This window comes from Lontra canadensis, unplaced genomic scaffold, assembly GCF_010015895.1.
Source record: "Lontra canadensis isolate GAN:19392208 unplaced genomic scaffold, GSC_riverotter_1.0 scaffold41, whole genome shotgun sequence".
NCBI lineage: Eukaryota > Metazoa > Chordata > Mammalia > Carnivora > Mustelidae > Lontra > Lontra canadensis.
The window spans coordinates 13,735,047-13,754,247 of record NW_022631035.1 but is presented as its reverse complement, the minus strand read 5'-3'; the positions used below and the strand labels follow the sequence as shown (position 1 = coordinate 13,754,247).

Genomic DNA, 19,201 nt, shown 5'->3' with positions numbered 1-19,201 from the left:
CACTTTCAGGATGAGAAACTGGAGGCTTCCAAGAGTGACCTCAGTCCTGAAGAGTGGGAACTACGGTAACTGTAGCTAGCCCCGTCTAGCTCAGCCTGTCCGTATGTCCACCAGGCTTGCTCTCTACTATCAGAAACACACACACACATGAATACAAATAAGGAAAGAACCTCAATTTACAGATTCTGGGAAAGTAGATTATGAACAACAGCAAATCTCAGGGTCTCTAAATAACACTCCAGACCATTTGAAATACAAAAAGACAACTGTTTTACTTTGGAAAAGATCTCTGGAAGTTCACAGATTTTTTTTTTTTTTTAACCTGTTGCAGGACATTAACTAAAATACAAATCTTGCAGACTCTGGATGGGAGAAAAAAGCCTTACCAATATTATGAAAATACTTATTAGGAACGGTTTTCAAGGATTGTGAACTTGGCAGATGAAACTAACAAGCACCAAAAATCCTTTTAGCCAAGGAAATCTACTGATGCAAATTACATGTGTTTACAAGCCTAAAGACTGGGTAGAAAATCCTAACCGTGTATCACAAATGTACAGTCTACTACTTGGATTATTCAAAGTAAAAGAGCTGTGATATGTTTATCTTATTGGATAGCAGGAGCTTGTCAAAGAATACTCCTAGAAAAGCAGCTTTTGAAACTGATTATGTGTTATAAGAATGTTTTTCAAAAATTACTTCTGAAACAAGACTAAAGCTCTGTAGTTGATAAAACTATAAAATGTCTATTTATACAGTGATAGAAATTACAAAAGGCTTTATACTATTAAATACACATATGAAATTAATATCTTCCTGGTCTGAGGATTCCCATAAAATTTATCTTTTTTGGTACAATTTAGCAATGCCAACGGCTACAGAAAATATATCAACCAACCAAACCACTATTTCATTAGAAACTGCACCAAATCCAATGTCAAAAACATTACTTTATTTTTCTAGGATGAAATGTCCTATTACGTACAAAAGGAATTGCTGTTTAGAATTTGCCACAATCTGTTAAAAACATAGCAATCTATTGCCTACAGGTAGGAAAGTTCTTGCTGCAACAAGTTTTAAATGATTAAGCCCATATATATCTATATATCTCTCTCTATATATGAATAAGTAGTACAGAAATACTGTGACGTGACGAGATGCAGAATGATTTTATAATTCATTAAAATGTAGGATTCTTGCATCAGCACAGTGCATACAATAGGTAACATTTTTTTTTTTAAGGTAAAAGGACAAAATAACCTGTATTTGACTACTTCCATGTTAGTTATTTTAAGCAAAACTTTGTTTCCATGTTTTCATATTGAGCGGTTAGTCTCTTTAAGTTTGTAAGCGTAGGTTTCTAAGTGACATTTGTATGTACAAAAAGGAATGGGCTTCATGAGATAAAATTAACCCAGAATAACCTGCACACCTGAGTCTGTGATAAGGAAGAACTGGGAACTGTAGCAACATCGTTCGTTCTTTTAAGAAACTAAGGTCCGGGAAAGGTTTTGCATAGCAGGGTGATATTAAACAGAAGGAAACTTTTTAGAAACATGATTTGACAAATTCCAGAAACTGGCAGGACAAAGCTAACATGAATTAGTGCAAAATCTAGTAAAATTTTTGCAAAGCTGCATAAACCAACTATGGCAGATCTTACAGAAGCTATTATTACAATGCGGTAGGTAATACAACGTGTAAGGTTAGAACACCAAAAGGAAAGACATGCAAAATACACCATTCTCTGCTGTTCCCATTTCCCCCCTACTGCTTACACTACTTTTTCTTGTGTGGGAAAAAACCCACAAACAACTCAACCAACCAACAAAAAAATACAAAATGGATGAAGTAATTTAAAAAATGCCCCATATAAACTCTAAGTAGCTGTCCGTAACTGATCATTTGCCTGGTATTATGTAATGTACAGATGAAGGCAATGTGTATTTTGCCACATTACCCTTTAGTATGATTAACTGATGCAACAGGATTAGCACCCCTGAAGATTCTTCTCTGATGTGATGACAGTGGGCTGGGAATGAGGAAACGAAGGGCCACGACTGCCCTGGGGAAACCCAGGTGCAATTAGATTCTCCAGCCTGTTATGTACCTTGCAGCCCTCCCTTTCCCCTCAAAGGCTTACAGATAATCATTAGCGCACATTCAAAGACACCATCTGTGGGAGAAAAATGATCTCCATTTATTTTGTTTCATATACATCCATAGTTGAATTTTAATACAAAAAGAAAAAAATTAGAATCTGACAAATGTTTACAAACAAGATACCTTCAAATAGATTTTACTCAGTTTAGCCTGGTGCAGAGTAAATGACAAACTGTACTGTTATATTCAAGGCAACAGAGCCTGTAGTCCAGGACCACTTAGCCCAACCTTTATGCAAGCTTAATTTTTATCTACCATGAACAAAAAACTCATTGTTGATTCCCAGTTGTGTGTGTGTGTATGTGTGTGTGCACATGTGTACATAGCAGCTCCTTTCATAGAAAGAAAAGACATCTAGAGGTCGTCTTGTACTTTTACCTACAGGAATCATGATAAGATACAGAATGGATTACATGTAACCGGGGCTGGATTTTATAAGAAAAAATAATTAGCTGACAAATGAGGGCAGCAATAAAAAAGCGTCTTTTTTGCAACAATAAATAAATACAGTCAAAAGTTTTCTGTGAGACTCTAAACCAGCTTCTTCACTGAAGAGCAGACGTGGCATTTCCATGGAGTTACACTTGACCCCATATTATCTTTTTTTCTTGCTTTCTTTTTTCTTTTTTTTTTTTCAATAAACAAAGTTTTCCCGCTTCTGCCACAATAGTAAAACCATTTGATCTTGACAAGATAATGGTGTCGTTGACTTTGCTTTTCCCTTGTCCGTTGGACAAAATTGGCCAAGAATATAATTGGACTGTTATGACCAATAAAAACGAAGTTTAGGTCAAGTCTTGTCAGGATAACCTGACTAAAAACATCTGGCTCCTTAATTTAAAATAGTTCAGACAACCAGATTCTTGCTGTGTTTTATGTTAGGTTAACACGCTGAACTTTAAGAAGCTGTAGACTGCAGTTTGTTGTTATGAGACCTACAGAATACAGAAAAAAGGGAACAATTAAGCACCCTTCATTTTTTAAAACAATGATGCTTTATGTGGATGCCAAGGTCGGTTTGTCTGGGGGAAGCAGCCATGTTCTTTCATTCGCCCTTGGCAAGCAAATATATGAGAATGAGTAAGAAATTTTTAACCTAAAATAGAAATTTTCACTGTACAAAGAAACATGATAGTTCACTGGAAAAGGCCATTTTATATATATATATATATATATATATATATATATATATATTTATTTTTTTTTTTTTTTTCATCTAGTAAGATTACACATTTTTAGCCAGAGGGACAGAAAGAAACACGTACAGAAGCATTACCATTGTGGTAAAGACGTGTGTGTGTGTGTGTGTGTGTGTGTGTGTGTGTGTGTGTGATGCTTATTTACACTGACTTGGGGGAATATAAAGAAAAAATTATATTAAAAAAAGAGAAATAGCAGTATTAAAAATCACATTTGTCTATTAAAGTCCAGAAAGTCTCCTTTCTAGTTTCACAGTTTTATTCACAACTTTCGTTAGTAAAACCAAATTACTGTACAGTTACCAGGACTAAGTCAAAGTATGGTCTATTGCAATAGTGTATATAAATACAGTATTCCGGGAGTTTACAATTCTTAAATACATTGTTCAACATGGCTGCTAGAATAAACTGTTTACTACTATACATATATTTTTAACATTAAAAAATTATATTAACTAATATGAACTTTTAGGGGGCAATTTTGAATTAGGTAATCACGTGGTACAATAAAAGATAGAGTGACCCCAACATCCAGTTCTGATTCCAGTTAAAAATTCAGACTAAAGATATCAGAATCTGTAAGAAAAGAAAGAACATGGATGGTATAAATGATGAATTATAACAAAGTACAGTAAATGAAAATAATGTGCAAACAATGCTGGAGATCATAAATTAAAAATGGGGAAAATATGGCAAAGAAAAAACCCATAAATCAATTAAATTTCAATGAATGGTTACATATGTGTCTCATTCTGCCTTAACCCTGGAAATCAACAAAAATTCCCTAAAATTTCACATTTCATAGAATTGGGCAAACTTCTCAATTTGTTCCAATATTTCTTAATGAAAATGATATAAACTCAAATAAAATAAAAATCTACAAGAAATAACCAGATGGCAGGCTCTCCTAAGTGGCCCCTCTACTGTGCAGAGAGACTCAGCCCCCGGGGCCTCCTCTCCTTTCCCCAGTTCCCTTGTTTTGTCACAGGCCCACAGACGCTCTCCTCTCCATTGGCAGCTGCCGCCAACCCCACTCTGAGTTCTGCCTGCAAGCCTGGCAGCAGGGTGGGGTTCAAATTCCCCAGCTTCCACCTCACAGTCACTACCAAGGGCTAAAGCTTTTCCAGTTTAAAAAAAAAAAAAAAAAAAAAAAGCGATTTTAGAAATTTAATTGGAGGAAGAAGCGCATGAAGTACAAATAAAAAAGCAGGGAGACTTAAAATGAGTTGTGGTCCTCGACGCTAACCTTGACCCGACCTGTTGTCCAGGCTCCCTAGGACCAATTTCTTTGAACTTCTTGGGTAGGCAGATTTCTTACACGGCTATTTCTTTTTTTTATCAACTTTATATCGCTTCAGTCCTGCTGTGGCAAAGGAGAACTAAGCTCACATAATCATTTTCCCACCTCCTTTCTTGAATTCAAGTTTTACTTCTAATTTTAAATTACATCTTTCTGTGATTTGTCTATAGGTTGGTTCTAAAAGTTGAAAATCAATGTACTGTTTACACTATGAGGACTATGTAAATATTTTTCTCCTTGGGGCACCTACTCGGTTGCTAAGAGGGCATTCTTAGCATTCCTATTCAACTCTAGTTTTTCATGGAATCTTGAACTGCCTTTCATTTTTCCTCTTACGTTCTTAAGCTCATTATCTAATGTATGAACCATTTCTCCTCCAGACACCTTCCTCTTGGGAGCGTTCCATTCTCCTGCTCCAGTCTGGATGGCTTGCTGCGTTGGCCTACTGCACAAATGACATCCTGGGTCAGAAGAACTCATACTGTTTTCTTGAACCTCTTGTTTCTTGGATCCAAGACTTTTTGTTTCCTTGATTTGCTTCTTTATTTTGCTAGCGCACATCTTAAAATAAATTGCTAAAAAAGGACACATGGGAAGGAGTGCCTTTCTGAGCCCATGACTGAAGATGTGCTTTTTCTGCCTCTGCACTGGACTGTTTGGCTGGACACAGAATTCTAGGCTGAAAATCATGTTTCTTCAGACTTTTAGATTTATTCCGCCAAAGTCCTCTAGCATTCCATGTCGTTAGAGAAAAGGGTGACACCAGTCTGGTTCTTGTTACTTTATAGGTTCTTCCACCTTCTTTAGAAACCCTGAGAGGGGTTTCTTTAAACCTCGGCATCTAGGAATTTTAAGTGATTATATGTGGGATGGACTTTTTTCCCCTTTGTCCAGCTGGCTTATTTATGTTTAGCAACTGTCCTCATCATTCCTTTCCCCACTCCATCTCCTTACTCCACAAGAATGTAAGCTCCAGAGGGATTCAGTATCGCACACACAGAGGGTCTCAAAAACCACTTGCTGATGAATGAATGTGTTTTCCTTGGGTTTGAAGTCTTGTGCCTCTCATCAGCTCAGGGAGTTTTTCCCTATTAGTCTTTTGATGGTTTCTTCTCTTCAGTCCTCTTTATTCTTCCTTTCTGGAATTTCCACTAAGTGAATACTGGATATGCTACAGTGTATTTTTTCCTTTCATAATTTTTCATCTACTTGTCTTTTTGTTCTTTGCATTGAGAAAGTTCTCGATTTTAACTTCCACGGCTTATAGTTTAGATTTTTTAGATTTGTTTTTCCTAGCCACTCTTTCTGATTTTTCTTTATTCCTAATATCCTGTTAGTCATTTTGTAGATTCAAGATTTTTTTCTTCTTTTTTTAAATACCCAATGTGGGCCTTGACCCCAAGATCAAGAATTGCAAGCTCTACAGACTGAGCCAGCCAGGTGCCCCTAAATTCAATTACCTTCTAAAATTTCTCTTGGGACATGACTGAGAGTCTTGCTTTGTCTTTTTCAAGTTCTCTTTTTTGTTTTCTCTGGAACTTATTCTTCTGCTATACCTTGACCTTTCTCTTTTACACTGCAAGCTTTCCTTATACATCTAGCCATCCCTTGCTGGCTGTTCACACTTAAGAAGACTAAGTTAAGGGTGCCTGGGTGGCTCAGAGGTTATGCATCTGCCTTCAGCTCAGGTCATGATCCCAGAGTCCTGGGATCGAGCCCCGCAATGGGCTCCCTGCTCAGTGGGAAGCCTGCTTCTCCCTTTCTCACCGCCCCTGCTTGTGTTTCCACTCTCGCTGTGTCTCTCTGTATCAAATGAATAAAATCTTAAAAAAAAAGAAAAGTAAGTTAAGGGATGAGACGGGTGCCTACAGAGCCTTATGTATGTGTGCAGGGCTGACTGGCAGGTGTTGCCTTAGATTAGGGCTCCTCAGTCTCAACACTACTGACATTCTGGGGCTGCAGAGTTCTTTGCCGCGGGGGCTGTCTTGTGCGCTGCGGATGCTTACTAGCATCTCTGAGCTCTACCTACTAGATGCCAGCACTACTTCCCACCTCTCAGTATGACAAAAAAAATGTCTCCATGCACTGCTAAGTATCCTGTGGGGGGTATGGTTATGGGCAAATTACCCCCATTGAGAGCCACAGCTTTAGGGTGACAGGGCTGTGGACCTAAGCAACCTTTAAAAAAAAAAAAAATCTCATCAGCTAACCAACTTTTACCGTATTCTTTTCTTATTCTGAGTTCATCCCTTTTTATTTATTTATTTATTTATTTATTTATTTATTTATTTTTTAAGATTTTATTTACTTGGGGCGCCTGGGTGGCTCAGTGGGTTAAAGCCTCTGCCTTTGGCTCAGGTCATGATCTCAGGGTCCTGGGATCAAGCCCCACATCCGGCTCTCTGCTTGGCGGGGAACCTGCTTGGCGGGGAGCCTGCTTCCCTTCCTCTCTCTCTTTGCCTGCCTCTCTGCCTGCTTGTGATCTCTGTCTGTCAAATAAATAAATAAAATCTTTTAAAAAAAAAAGATTTTATTTACTTATTTGTCGGAGACAGAGAGAGAGAGAGCACACACGCAGGCAGAGGTGGAGAGAGAAGCAGGATCCCTGCTGAGTAAGAACCCGATGTGGGACTCCATCCCAGGACCCAGGGATCATGACCTGAGCCAAAGGCAGCGGCTTAACTGACTGAGCCGCCCAGGCACCCCTCATCCCTTTTTATTTGTTATTATTTTACTAGGGGCTTCACCATATCGAGTAAATCCTCTTCCACCTTCGGTTTTACAGCTAATGGGTTAACAGGAGATGATACAAATGGGAAAGTATTACAGATTTTGTAAAATCTCTTCGTCCTTGGTCTAGAGGCTGCCTACCTACCTGGCTTCCTTCCTTCCTTGCCTACATTTTTTGATTCCTGAGCTTGTCCCTTACCTTTAGTTTATGTAAAGTGATGCTTAAACACAGCTCTTGATCTACCTTGCTGCAGGACAAGGACAGAGACAACACGCTATGGACTGTCCTGAGAGGAAAATAATGAAGCTGAGCATCGCCTCTTACACTTTGGTATGCAGAGCTCACTAGGTAAGAGAGATGGCCAGGTCCCAAACTAGCCAAGATCTACCCAGTCTGACTATCTAGGGAGGGTCAAGCATGCGAGCTGGTGGATGGGGGATGGGACCAGTGAATCTCAGGGCTTCGAGAGGTGGCAGTTATCACCAGAAGGAGAACAGGCTTCTGTTGGAAGGAAGGAAGTCATGGGCTTGAAAAGCAGGGACTGAAGTTGAGACACTGGAGGTTCAAAGGAAAGGTCTAGTTTTGCCCACAGAAAAATATCCACAGAAATAAACCATTTTATGACTTCAAAGATACAGCAAACATAAATTAAGAATAAAGTACTTAAATCCCTCTTCCAGGTCTTCCCCTTACTCTACCCTCTACAACAGTCATTTTTATCCTTTTGCAAACTCAACATGGGCAAGGGCTTGGGCTTACTACTACCTCCGTAGGTGCCCCACGGCATTTATTAATTAATAAATAAATTGTATTAAGTAAACTCTATGCCCAATGTGGGGCTCAAATTCATGACCCTGAGATCAAGAGTCGCAAGCTCCACTAACCGAGCCAGCCAGGCGCTCCTGCCCCACAGCACCTCACATTCCACACGCATCTGATAAGTGTTTTATTTTAAAAAATAACTTTTAAATTTTAAGCAAATCACAAACTCAACAATTTCTCATTACTGAGTCTGTCTTCTTGTCCTTGGCGGTATGTCATAATGCTAGAGTCTTGATTTTTTTTTTTCCTTCAAGATTCTTGATTTCAAGGTTCAAATTTACCATAAACAGCACTAATTCCCTAGACAAAACAGTACAGAATTTGAGGAACTGGATTACTTTCAAACACTAAGACACATGCTCACCTGCTAGCCTTGAACCCTTTCAATTTCTGTACAAAGAAGGACTCCAGAACTTCTGCACACTGGTAAAAAGGCGAGTCACTTGGATTGTAGTAACGACAGTTATCAAAAATTTTGGTCATATCTGCCACAAATTCCGTCAGCTTTTCATAATATCGTCTTTGTACTCTTTCTTCCATGGTGGCAAGGTCTTAAAAACACAAAATATAAAAACATTTTCAAAGCTTTAAGGTAGATCCAATGTGAATATTGCCCACAGTTCTGACTCACAAGAATACAGATTTCCTGCCCAAACAGTCCAGGAAACCAAGCTGATTCACCAATGGAAACTACTTAACAATTCATGAAGAAAATAGGAGCACTTCTCCAATTTTGTTTTTGATTGGGGATTCTAAAATATAAATCTTGGCTACTGTTAAGAAGGTACTTTTATTTTCAGTTAACTACAGAAAATAGCCCTTTATTCAGCTGGGTTGAAATAAAAGAAGCTACATCAACACCATCATTATACATCTAAGTACATTTTTGCATGCGAACGATTACGTATATACACTACATGTACAAAGAGAAAGAGGGAATCCAAAATTACTAACAAAAAATCTTTGTGGTTTTGTGGTATCTGTGTATCTGTATTCGATTTTAATAACATAATATTTCATTATTTATTTTTATTGTTACTGTATACTGGTAACAAGTGATACTGACTTAACACTTAAGGTGGCAAGGATGTAAAATGTCTTCTTAAAATAAAGGGAAAAATATTAGCTGATATGAATAAAAATAATATGTTAATAGTACAGGTAGCATGCCGAAATGACTAAAATAATTCAGGTAGCACACAGGTAAGTGCTTTTGAATATACTGAACTAAATCTACCTGAAATAACATTACATCCTAGGAAAAAGTTGTGGCTGAAGGAAAATTCCATATACAATTTTTTTTTTTAAAGATTTACTCATTTGAAAGAGAGATAGTGAGAGTGAGCATGAGAGGGGAGAAGGTCAGAGGGAGAAGCAGACTCCCGTAGAGCTGGGAGCCCGATGTGGGACTCGATCCCAGAACTCCAGGATCATGACCTGAGCTGAAGGCAGTTGCTTAACCAACTGAGCCACCAAGGCGCCCTCCATATACAATTTTACATAAAAAGCTGGTGATCTCAAATCAATCCAGAATTGACAAACTCATAGGTAACAGCTCTAAATAAATCTCAATAATTATTTTGGAATTTGAGAAAATGACTTTTTAAAGATTTTTTTGAGAGCGAGAGTAAGAGAGGAGAGAGAGAGCGGGTACTCTGCAAGTTGGGGGAGAGGCAGGAGAGAGAATCTTCAAGCAGATTTGGTGCTGAGCACGCAGCCCGACACAGGGCTCAATCTCACAGCCTGAGATCTGGACCTGAGCCAAAACCAAGAGTCTGCTGCCCAACCGACGGAGCCAAGCAGGTGTCCTGAGAAAATGATTTTCAAGTCTAAGTATATTTAAGAAACACTGAACAATAAAAGCAGCAGGAGAGAAGTTAATCTATCAGACATTGAACATATAAAGCTATGATAATGGACAGTGTGGCACGTGCAGGACGACACCAACAGTAATGGAACCATACTCAAAACAGGCACAGACCTAACTGCATTCAGTATAAGAACTGTATGATTGTTGGGAGCCTGGGTGGCTCAGTGGGTTAAGCCGCTGCCTTCGGCTCAGGTCATGATCTCGGGGTCCTGGGATCGAGTCCCGCATCAGGTTCTTTGCTCGGCGGGGAGCCTGCTTCCCTCTCTCTCTCTCTGCCTGCCTCTCTGCCTGCTTGTGATCTCTGTCAAATAAATAAATAAATAAATAAAATCTTAAAAAAAAGAAAAAAAGTACTGTATGTATGTTGATGATGTCATTTCAAATAAGCAGCAGAAGAAAAAAAAATTCCTTAATAAATAAAGTGGGTTGAGGCAACCTTCTACATATCTGAAGAAAAAATTCTACCTCACACTAATTCCAAAATAATTCTAGGTGGATTAAAATTTAAGGACAACAGTGAAAATGGTTAAAAGGTACTAAAAGGGGCACCTGGGTGACTCAATGGGTCAAAGCGTCTGCCTTCAGCTCAGGTCATGATCCCAGGGTCCTAGGATTGAGCCCTGCATCGGGCTCTCTGCTCAGCGGGGAGCCTACATACCCCCCTCTCTCTGCCTGCCTCTCTGCCTACTTGTGATTTCTCTCTGTCAAATAAATAAATAAAATCTTTTTAAAAAGTAAAAAATAAAAGGTACTAAAAGAAACAACATTGTGAATGTGATTAATCATTGAACTGTGCATATTAAAGTTGTTATATATATATATATATATATATATACATATATATATTTTTTTTAAGATTTATTTATTTGAGAGAGGGAAAGAGAAAAAGTGCAAACAAGAGGAGGGGCAGGGGGAGATGGAGGAGGAGGAACCAGATGCCCGCTGAACATGGAGCCTGACATGGGGCTCGATCTCACAACCCTGAGATCATGACCCAGTATCAAGAGTTAGATGCTTAACCAACTGAGCCAGCAAGGCCTCCCCTGTTTTATATATATATATATATATATATACACACATACACACACACACACCCCTGTTATATATAACTTAACACACCCACACACCCATCTTTGATAGTTCCAGTTTATGTAGATAAGGGAAAAAACATCCACAAACATGCTCCTAGCCTGATGAAATTTCAAGCAAGGCTTGGGCACATCTGCTGTGCGCAGTAGGTCCAGTAAGCTGTACAGGAAAGAGTAAACACTTAACATAGCACTTAAGTTCTGCATACTTACTGCTGGGCTAATTTTAATAATGTATGTGAATAGTGCTTGGACATTTTGTGATTCCAACTTAAGGAGACAGCCATTAAAAAGAAATTACTAGAGGGGCACCTGAGTGGCACAGTCTGTTAAGTGTATGAATCTTGGTTTTAGCCCAGGTTATGATCTCAGGGTTGTGGCGCAGAGTCCTGCATCAGGCTCTGGGCTCGGTGCGGAGTCTGCTTGAGATGCTCTCTCCCTTTCCCTTCCCTCCCGTTTGTGCACTTGCTCTCTCTCAAAAAAAAAAAAAAAAAAAAAAAAAAAACAACAAAGAAAAAAACAAAGAAAGTAAGATCTAGGAGAACATATAAGTGAGTATTTATACATCTGGGGAAGGGCAGAGGACTAAAGTATGACTCCAGAAGCAGAATTTATAATGGTGAATAGATTTAAATCCAAAAGTGTTAAAAATGATCATATGCTGGGGCGCCTGGGTGGCTGAGTAGGTTAAGTGTCCGACTCTTGATTTCAGCTCACTTCATGATTTCAGGGTTATGGAATTGAGCCCAGTGTAGAGTTCTGCGCTCAGCAGAGTCTGCTTGTCCCTATCCCTCTGCCCCTCCCTGGGCTAACACATTCTCTCTCTCTCTCTCTCAAAAAAAAAAAAAAAAAAAAAAAAAAAAAATCCGTATAGGACTTCATTTTGAAGTAGGCTTCACACTGATCTCATGACCCTGAGACCAAGACTTGAGCTGAAATCAAGAATCCAATGCCCAACTGACTGAGCCACCTAAGTCAGTCCTTGGGATATAAAAGAGCCCTTAAGGAACACTGACAACAATATGAATATCTAGAGAAAAAAACACATAATACATACATAGGAAACTCACACAAAATTCAGACAATAAGTACACATCACTAGTTACTGAAGTCATGCAAAGTCAAAGAACCACTTTCTTTATCCAAGTTAGCAGAACTTAAAAACAACACATCGGCCTATCTTCAACAATTACCTCCAAGTAAGAGTGTGAGTGGCAATATAGTTTATACTTTTCTGCACCTCTCTAACACCTGTATACTAAACACACTGTTTTGAAATAAATATTTTCAAAATATTTTGAGTATTTTGAAAAAATATTTTCGAAGAAAATATTTCCTCTCAAAAGTATAATACTCAGTGTTTTCAAGGGTAGAGAGGGAAGGATACGTATATATGCTGTTACTGGAAACTGGTTCAATTTGCAGAAGTGATACTTGAAAATATTTATCAAAAGCCTAAAAAGTATATATATATTCCTTTGACCCAGACATTCTAACTCTAGAAAATCTACTTCTAGGAATTTCTTCTCAGAAAACAAACAAGTGCAGGCAAATGCATAAACAAAGATGTTCGCAGAAGTGTTGCATATAGCAGCAAAAACTACACACAAGTGAAAAACCCATTAATTGGGGGTGATTAAATAAATTACTTTAATGGGATACGATTAACAACGATGTAGGTCTATACCACATATTTTCACGTGGTATGAAAAAATGTACTGAGAAGCTTATAAAGTATGTTATAAAACATAGTCTATTCATATAACCCTATTTCTGTTCAAGAAAATTTATAAAAGCTGCTAATCTTGTCGGCTCCCTCATTCCCTGAAAAGAAATTACGATCTTCAACTTAGCCTCTATCTTTGTACATATCTTCTCTGCATTTCTAAATACATTTATGTGGCCTAGAAAATACAGAATTGTTTGCTGCTTGAAACCCAGGTATTTTTCTGTGACTTTGATTCTCCTTTCACTAGTATGTCTTGGAGATCTGTATTATCTTTGTGTATAAACCTACTACATAAGAGGCTGTTTACATTTTGGTGGTATTAAAAAAACGAAGGAGGAGGAAGAAAAAAAAAGGATAGAAAATAATCCAGCTCTTTAAGAAACGAATTATGGTTAAATAAGTTAAGGTATATTCAATTCACGGATTACTGAAAGCCCATAAAGTCATGTTATTGAAGGTTAACAATACAGGAAGATGTTTGTTAAACAGATGATTACACAAATATATTTTTAAGTTTATTTATTTATTTAAATAATCTCTACACCCAACATGGGGCTTGAACTCACAACGCTGAGATCAAGAGTCCCATATTCCCCTTACTGAACCATCCAGGTGCCCCTCAAACAAATCATATGGTCTCAATTTTAATACACACACATACACACACACACACACACACAGAGCACACCAAAATGGGATTCAGTGAGGAAAATATAAAGGTACATTTTATCTTTTCTTACTTCTTTTATTTCCTAGATTTTCTATGTCATGTTTAGAAGCAGAATTATCTGTCTAAATAAATATCCCCAGATACTCTCTCAAGAGAGATTACACAAATCTAAAATATGTACACAGATTAGCTTCTTCTACCTTTGACATCAGAACAGAGGTAACGGCTACTTGTTTAATTTAGTTTTAACTAAGCTTCACTTATTTCCCCTTCACGTTTTCTCCCCCTCTTTGAAGTTGCACACAAACCCTTCTCATTTAAAAAAAATTAGACATATAACATTGTATCAGTTTTAGGTGTACAACATAATTACTTGGTATATCAATATACTGCAAAGTGACTGATGACCCAATAAGTTTAATTAACAGCTGTTGCCAACCACATACAGTAAAAAAGCCTTTTTTTTTTCTTGTGATGAAAACTTTTCAGGTAACTCTCTTAGCAACTTTCAAATACACAGTAAAATTATTCCCATTTAAAAAATGCTTAGCTGGCTTTTGAACTACTTCTTTCATCAGCTGGAGCTAATTCTTACTTTGGCAATTTTAGAAGCTTTTATCTACATTTTAATTTTTATAATTGCATTTGCAGATAAATTATTTTTAGCACAAGCACCTGAAACTGTTCATCACAATACGATCACTTGTGGCTGTTACTTATTACCATTTTTTTTTTGGCGTGGGAAATAAGGGTATAGTCTCTTGGCTCTCTACTCAGGCCCACCAGACGTGCTTTCCTTCCGGAAAAGATGAGAGGGAGTGATGAGAGGCTCAGACAGACCCTGATCCGTGCACTTTCATTCATTCATCTTTTATCCAGCTGCATAGTACTCTGCTCACATATCATCTGATTCAGCTGTTCCTCTACAGATTTACTGATGGCCCCTGATTTCATTTCTCGTTTTTTCGGACTTACAGTCTGAGATGAGCAACATACTTGTGCACATGTAAATCCTAAGAAATGAAATTGCTGGGTCCAAAGGAATGCAGATTTAAACTTTCGTACACACTCCCCACTTATCCTACAAGTTACCAAGCCAATTTATTCTTCCACCGGCCTTGCTCAGCATATCCTCAAAATATACCAGTTTCATGGATGATAAGTAACTGCTGAGACATCTGAAAACACTCCATATTCAACTCCAGTACCTACCCATAGGTTCCTTGATAACACCGTAATAATCTGGTGCATCATTAGGATCCACTGGTTCAAGGAAAGGCCAGGCCATCTTATGGGCCTATAAGCGGGGGGCAGAAAACAACATTATTGTCAGGTGGAAATAATTCATTTCATTTAAGTTTCCCAATTGAGTTATTTTATCAATCAACCCCTAAACTCCAGAAGTCAGTTTTAAACCTGAGAGATGAAATTATCTTATAATTATTTTATACTAGAGTTTCACTCTAGTCATCAATCATCTCTGGTGAGCATACCTTGTACTAAGGGTTCTCGAAGGGTGGGCTGAAGACCTCAGCTGGGGCGGGTGGAGCACTAGCATAGATGTCAGAAGCCTGTACTCTCATCCCTACGTGATAACCTGTTACCTGTACAGCTGGAGGGAACAGGTTCCAACTGTGGAATGGTTCCCACTGCTAATGAGGTGACAGAGACACGCTATTAAATAACTTCATCCACATACTGAGACCACTATTCTCTTTTCCGTTTTTTTAAAATCTAGATTTTCCTTTAAAGATTTTATTTTTGAGTAATCTCTACACCCAAGGCAGGCTCAGACTCACGACCCGAAGATCAAGAGCTTTAGATCTTGATCTTCGGGTGCCCCCTCTCTAGAATTTAATCAAATTGTTTTTCAATCTACAGTGGTGAGGTAAACTTGTCTTTAAAAATTAAATCTAGGTTAAAAAAGTGAGTCATTTTAAAACTGAGTGTTAGATAAACAACTGTGTTCCTGTGTGGATATGGTTAACCTCATGGTATCGGCATGTGAAGGATTGAAGTCTGGAGTACTTCACTAGGCTAGCCAGGAGTCAGGAAATAACCACAGACTCTGTGACTGGAAGGTTCGAACCCTAGAAACATCTCCAAAGTCACGCTGGTTGACTTCCTCTTCAAACGCTGCGTACAGAGCAGTTTCTCACCTGTAAAGAACGAAGCACCCTTTTTAAACCCTCATAATCTTTCTCTGTCAGCGGCGTGAGCACTGTCATGGCATCCTCTGTTGACTGGCACTGTGGACAGACATACTCGTCAATGAGCTCTGCCTCACTCTGTAAGATGCCAACGCAGCGCCCATGGTACCAATTCTGACACCGATCACAGCCAATATAAAATCTGCAAGATCCGAAATGGAAATGTGAGTTCAAAACAGATGGGATCACATTACACAATTTATTTTAAAGAACACTAAAACATGCACCTGAAAAGATTCTAACTCTGCGTATAAAATAGATTTAGTATTACAACTGTTTTAATACTTTTGCAGCTTGGCATTCAACTGTGTTAATTTAGTGTTTCTGATATTAAGAACAAGCAATAAAAGTTTATTAAGAACACTGTGTAGCGGCGCCTGGGTGGCTCAGCTGTTAAGTGTCTGCCTTTGGCTCAGGTCTTGATCCCAGGGTCCTGGAATCAGGCCCGCATCAGGCTCCCTGCTCGGCGGAAAGCATGCTTCTCCCTCTCCCACTCCCCCCTCTCGCTGTCTCTCTCTGTCAAATAAATAAAATCTTTACCAAAAAAGAAAAAAAAAAAGAAAGAAAGAAAGGAAAAAAGAACACTGTGTAATAGTGGAGAATTAATACGAAGAAAAATGCAAAATATTTAATTGACTTTAAAAGCTCAAAACAAAATAAACCAAAAATCTTTCAACTAGTACTGTATCAAATGGGAAGCTGGTACTGGCCACCCAACCGGGAGTTCAAAATCCTATAAGCTAATAACAGAGTCTCAGAAATTATACCCAAATTAGTGGTTTTTTTTTCCCCTAACCTACAATAAAGCGCCATTTCAAACACTGATAAAGTCCAAACAAGTCAGGCTATTTTAATCTCATTAATTTCTATGTTACATATTGAAGAATCAAGTCGACCGTTAAACCATATTTTCCCCCAATGCATCTCAAACATTCACTATGAAGCAACATAAATTCTGAAGGGGAGGTAAAGAGGGAAAAAAAGAGAAAAAAAATTGGAAAGGAATTTGTAATGTAAGTGTATAATATATGCAGAAAAAGATCTTGCTTTTTATTTTAAAATAAATAAGTAACCAGTCAGAGCAATTTGGCTTCCTAAATTATTAAATATGATGCTCTTATCAGAACTCACTGTGACTCATCATAAGGTGTTCTGCAGATACAGTACAATTCCTCACTGCTGCCCTCTTGTGCCCGTTTACAATCATTACAGATGTACACATCCATTTTCTTAGCCTCCTTTTCTGTGATGCCAACACATTCTCCATGATACCAGTTAGTACAAAGATCACAGCCAATATAGAACCTAAAAGTATTCACAATGAAAATGACAATGTAATTGTCATTTTGAGCTGCATGATACTTAAATCTGTCTTCCCTGTCCCGATTCACTTTCTTATAGGATTACTTTCTGCAATGAATCAGCTTAACATCCTGCATCCGACCATTCTACCCCTGGCACACTACAGCATCTGACACTGTATCAAGTGTAGAAACATAAAATCACTCACATCAGTTTCAACAAATACACTGTTTAGTGAAATATGGGTCTTTAAAATCATATTTGAAAAAATAAACAACACACTGATGGTAATGTCTCCCTCTTAATGAATGTGTATAAAACTGTAACAGGCACAAAAACCAAAGCCAAAGAATCAAAGACTTACATCTGTCAAACCTATGCCACAGAAGCCATTTCAAATTCAGGGCTATTTCTTAGATAGGTTTGAAAATGTATCTCACAGTTTAAATTTGGAAACAAAGCAAAGCGCAAACACCAAGAAGTTACGCTACAAGGAACATGCAGGTGAGGCAGGTGTAGAAGATAAATGGTCAAAATGTGATATGAAGAAGAAATCCAAGAAAAGTATATGTGGTAATTCAATTTCTACTGTTTTCTAAATTAACATGGGAATTTAATTATAACAGATTACATACAACATGGGCCAGTTTTTCAATGTAATGTGTGTGACAATGTGGAGAGTGATTAATTACCTGGTAAAGAACTGCTTCAACTCAAAACGGGGGAGACACAGTGTGGAGTGTGGTATGAGAACACGTAGCCAAGACAGCAAGTAATTGGCGAGCTGGGGCACTACACGGGTACGTAACTGAGGGTAATCACATGCGGTTAACCCTCAAGGCTTTTGTAATTTAAGATCCCAAATGACAGAATGAATGAAAAGCATCTGTACGACAAACACAGAGTGTATCTAAAAGTGCTGGCAGCGCGATGTAGGAACGCCATGTAAAAATCACAGCAGGAATTAGTGTGGACCCTAAGGGATCTGACTGGCTTGCTGATGTGGTTCTACCCAAGTCTTTCTTGGTAAATTCGCCTGGAGAAATGGAACTGGTCCTCCAACTAACCTGCCATCTGAATATAAAGGAGTAATAATACAGGACTGTGAGGTTCATCCTAGTCCCACTAATTTTTTTATTTTGAGAAGTAAGACTCCTGCATGATTTTCACTAGGGACCGGTCCTTCAGGGTGTTTCTGGATGTGGCCTTCACTGAATGGCAGCCAATGTATTCTGCAAGTGAGCTCACGCCTTGAATTTCAAGTGTTAGTCACTCTCACTAGATTCCCAAACCAGCCTAGTTTGGTATAAGAGATTACAAAATACTCCTAAAAAACACTAACTCATCCCGACTACAACAGGGAGTGGATGAACTTGGCCTACTGAAATTTTAATAACAACAAACTGAAAAATAGGAAATACCCACGAGACGATGAGGCGATCGCAGTAGAATGAGGACATGTTCATGCGTGCCTCATTTTAGGCAACGTAAGTATGACAAAAACGTGTGTGAGATGAATCCCTGTGATCTGAATATTTTAAATAAGCCAAAGAAGTCTAATTATTTAAATGAAGTCCATAAGCGGATATTTTTGTAAAGAAAGTAAATCACGTTCTGTTTTGTTCTATAAATCGCTGAATATTCTTGTGCTTAAAGGGAGGCACGCTTGTTTTAGACTAAGGGCAAAATCAGTTAGCAGGGCCCCACTTTCCACATTATCTGTCATTTCCAATAAAGACAATGAAAAGGGAAGACGCCAAAACTGAGGTGCTTAATTCAACACACAGCTAAAGCTAGCAAAGAAAGTGTTGATCTAGCACCTGGTTATAATTTTAAATAGCACCGCCAAAGCAGCTTCCAAGTTGCAACTTAAAAAACGTGATTGAAAAGATCACTATTTTATTTTATAAATTGATTAGGCATTCACTGAAGGTAGATATTAAGCATGGCTAACTCTAAATAATCATATATTTTTAGCACAAGCTTCTTGGTACTGCAAAAAACACGAGTTAACCTTGACTTTAAAAAGCTGGCCTACATTTAAATACTCAAAATGAAAGCTAAATACTTCGTTGAATGATAATGATAACAAAAAAATGAAACTGCATTAATGGATT

At 38.1% G+C, this 19,201-nt stretch overlaps 1 protein-coding gene across 1 annotated transcript in view; it reads right to left on the bottom strand.

Moving 5' to 3' along the window:
• Positions 1–930: 930 nt before the first annotated feature.
• Positions 931–19,201, bottom strand: part of BPTF (bromodomain PHD finger transcription factor) — a 156,291-nt gene continuing 138,020 nt past the window's right edge. Inside the window, 4 exon segments of the mRNA XM_032870811.1 lie at positions 931–3,098; positions 8,580–8,766; positions 14,785–14,869; positions 15,732–15,924. Coding sequence (XP_032726702.1) covers positions 3,062–3,098; positions 8,580–8,766; positions 14,785–14,869; positions 15,732–15,924 — 502 coding nt within the window. The 3' untranslated portion in view covers positions 931–3,061.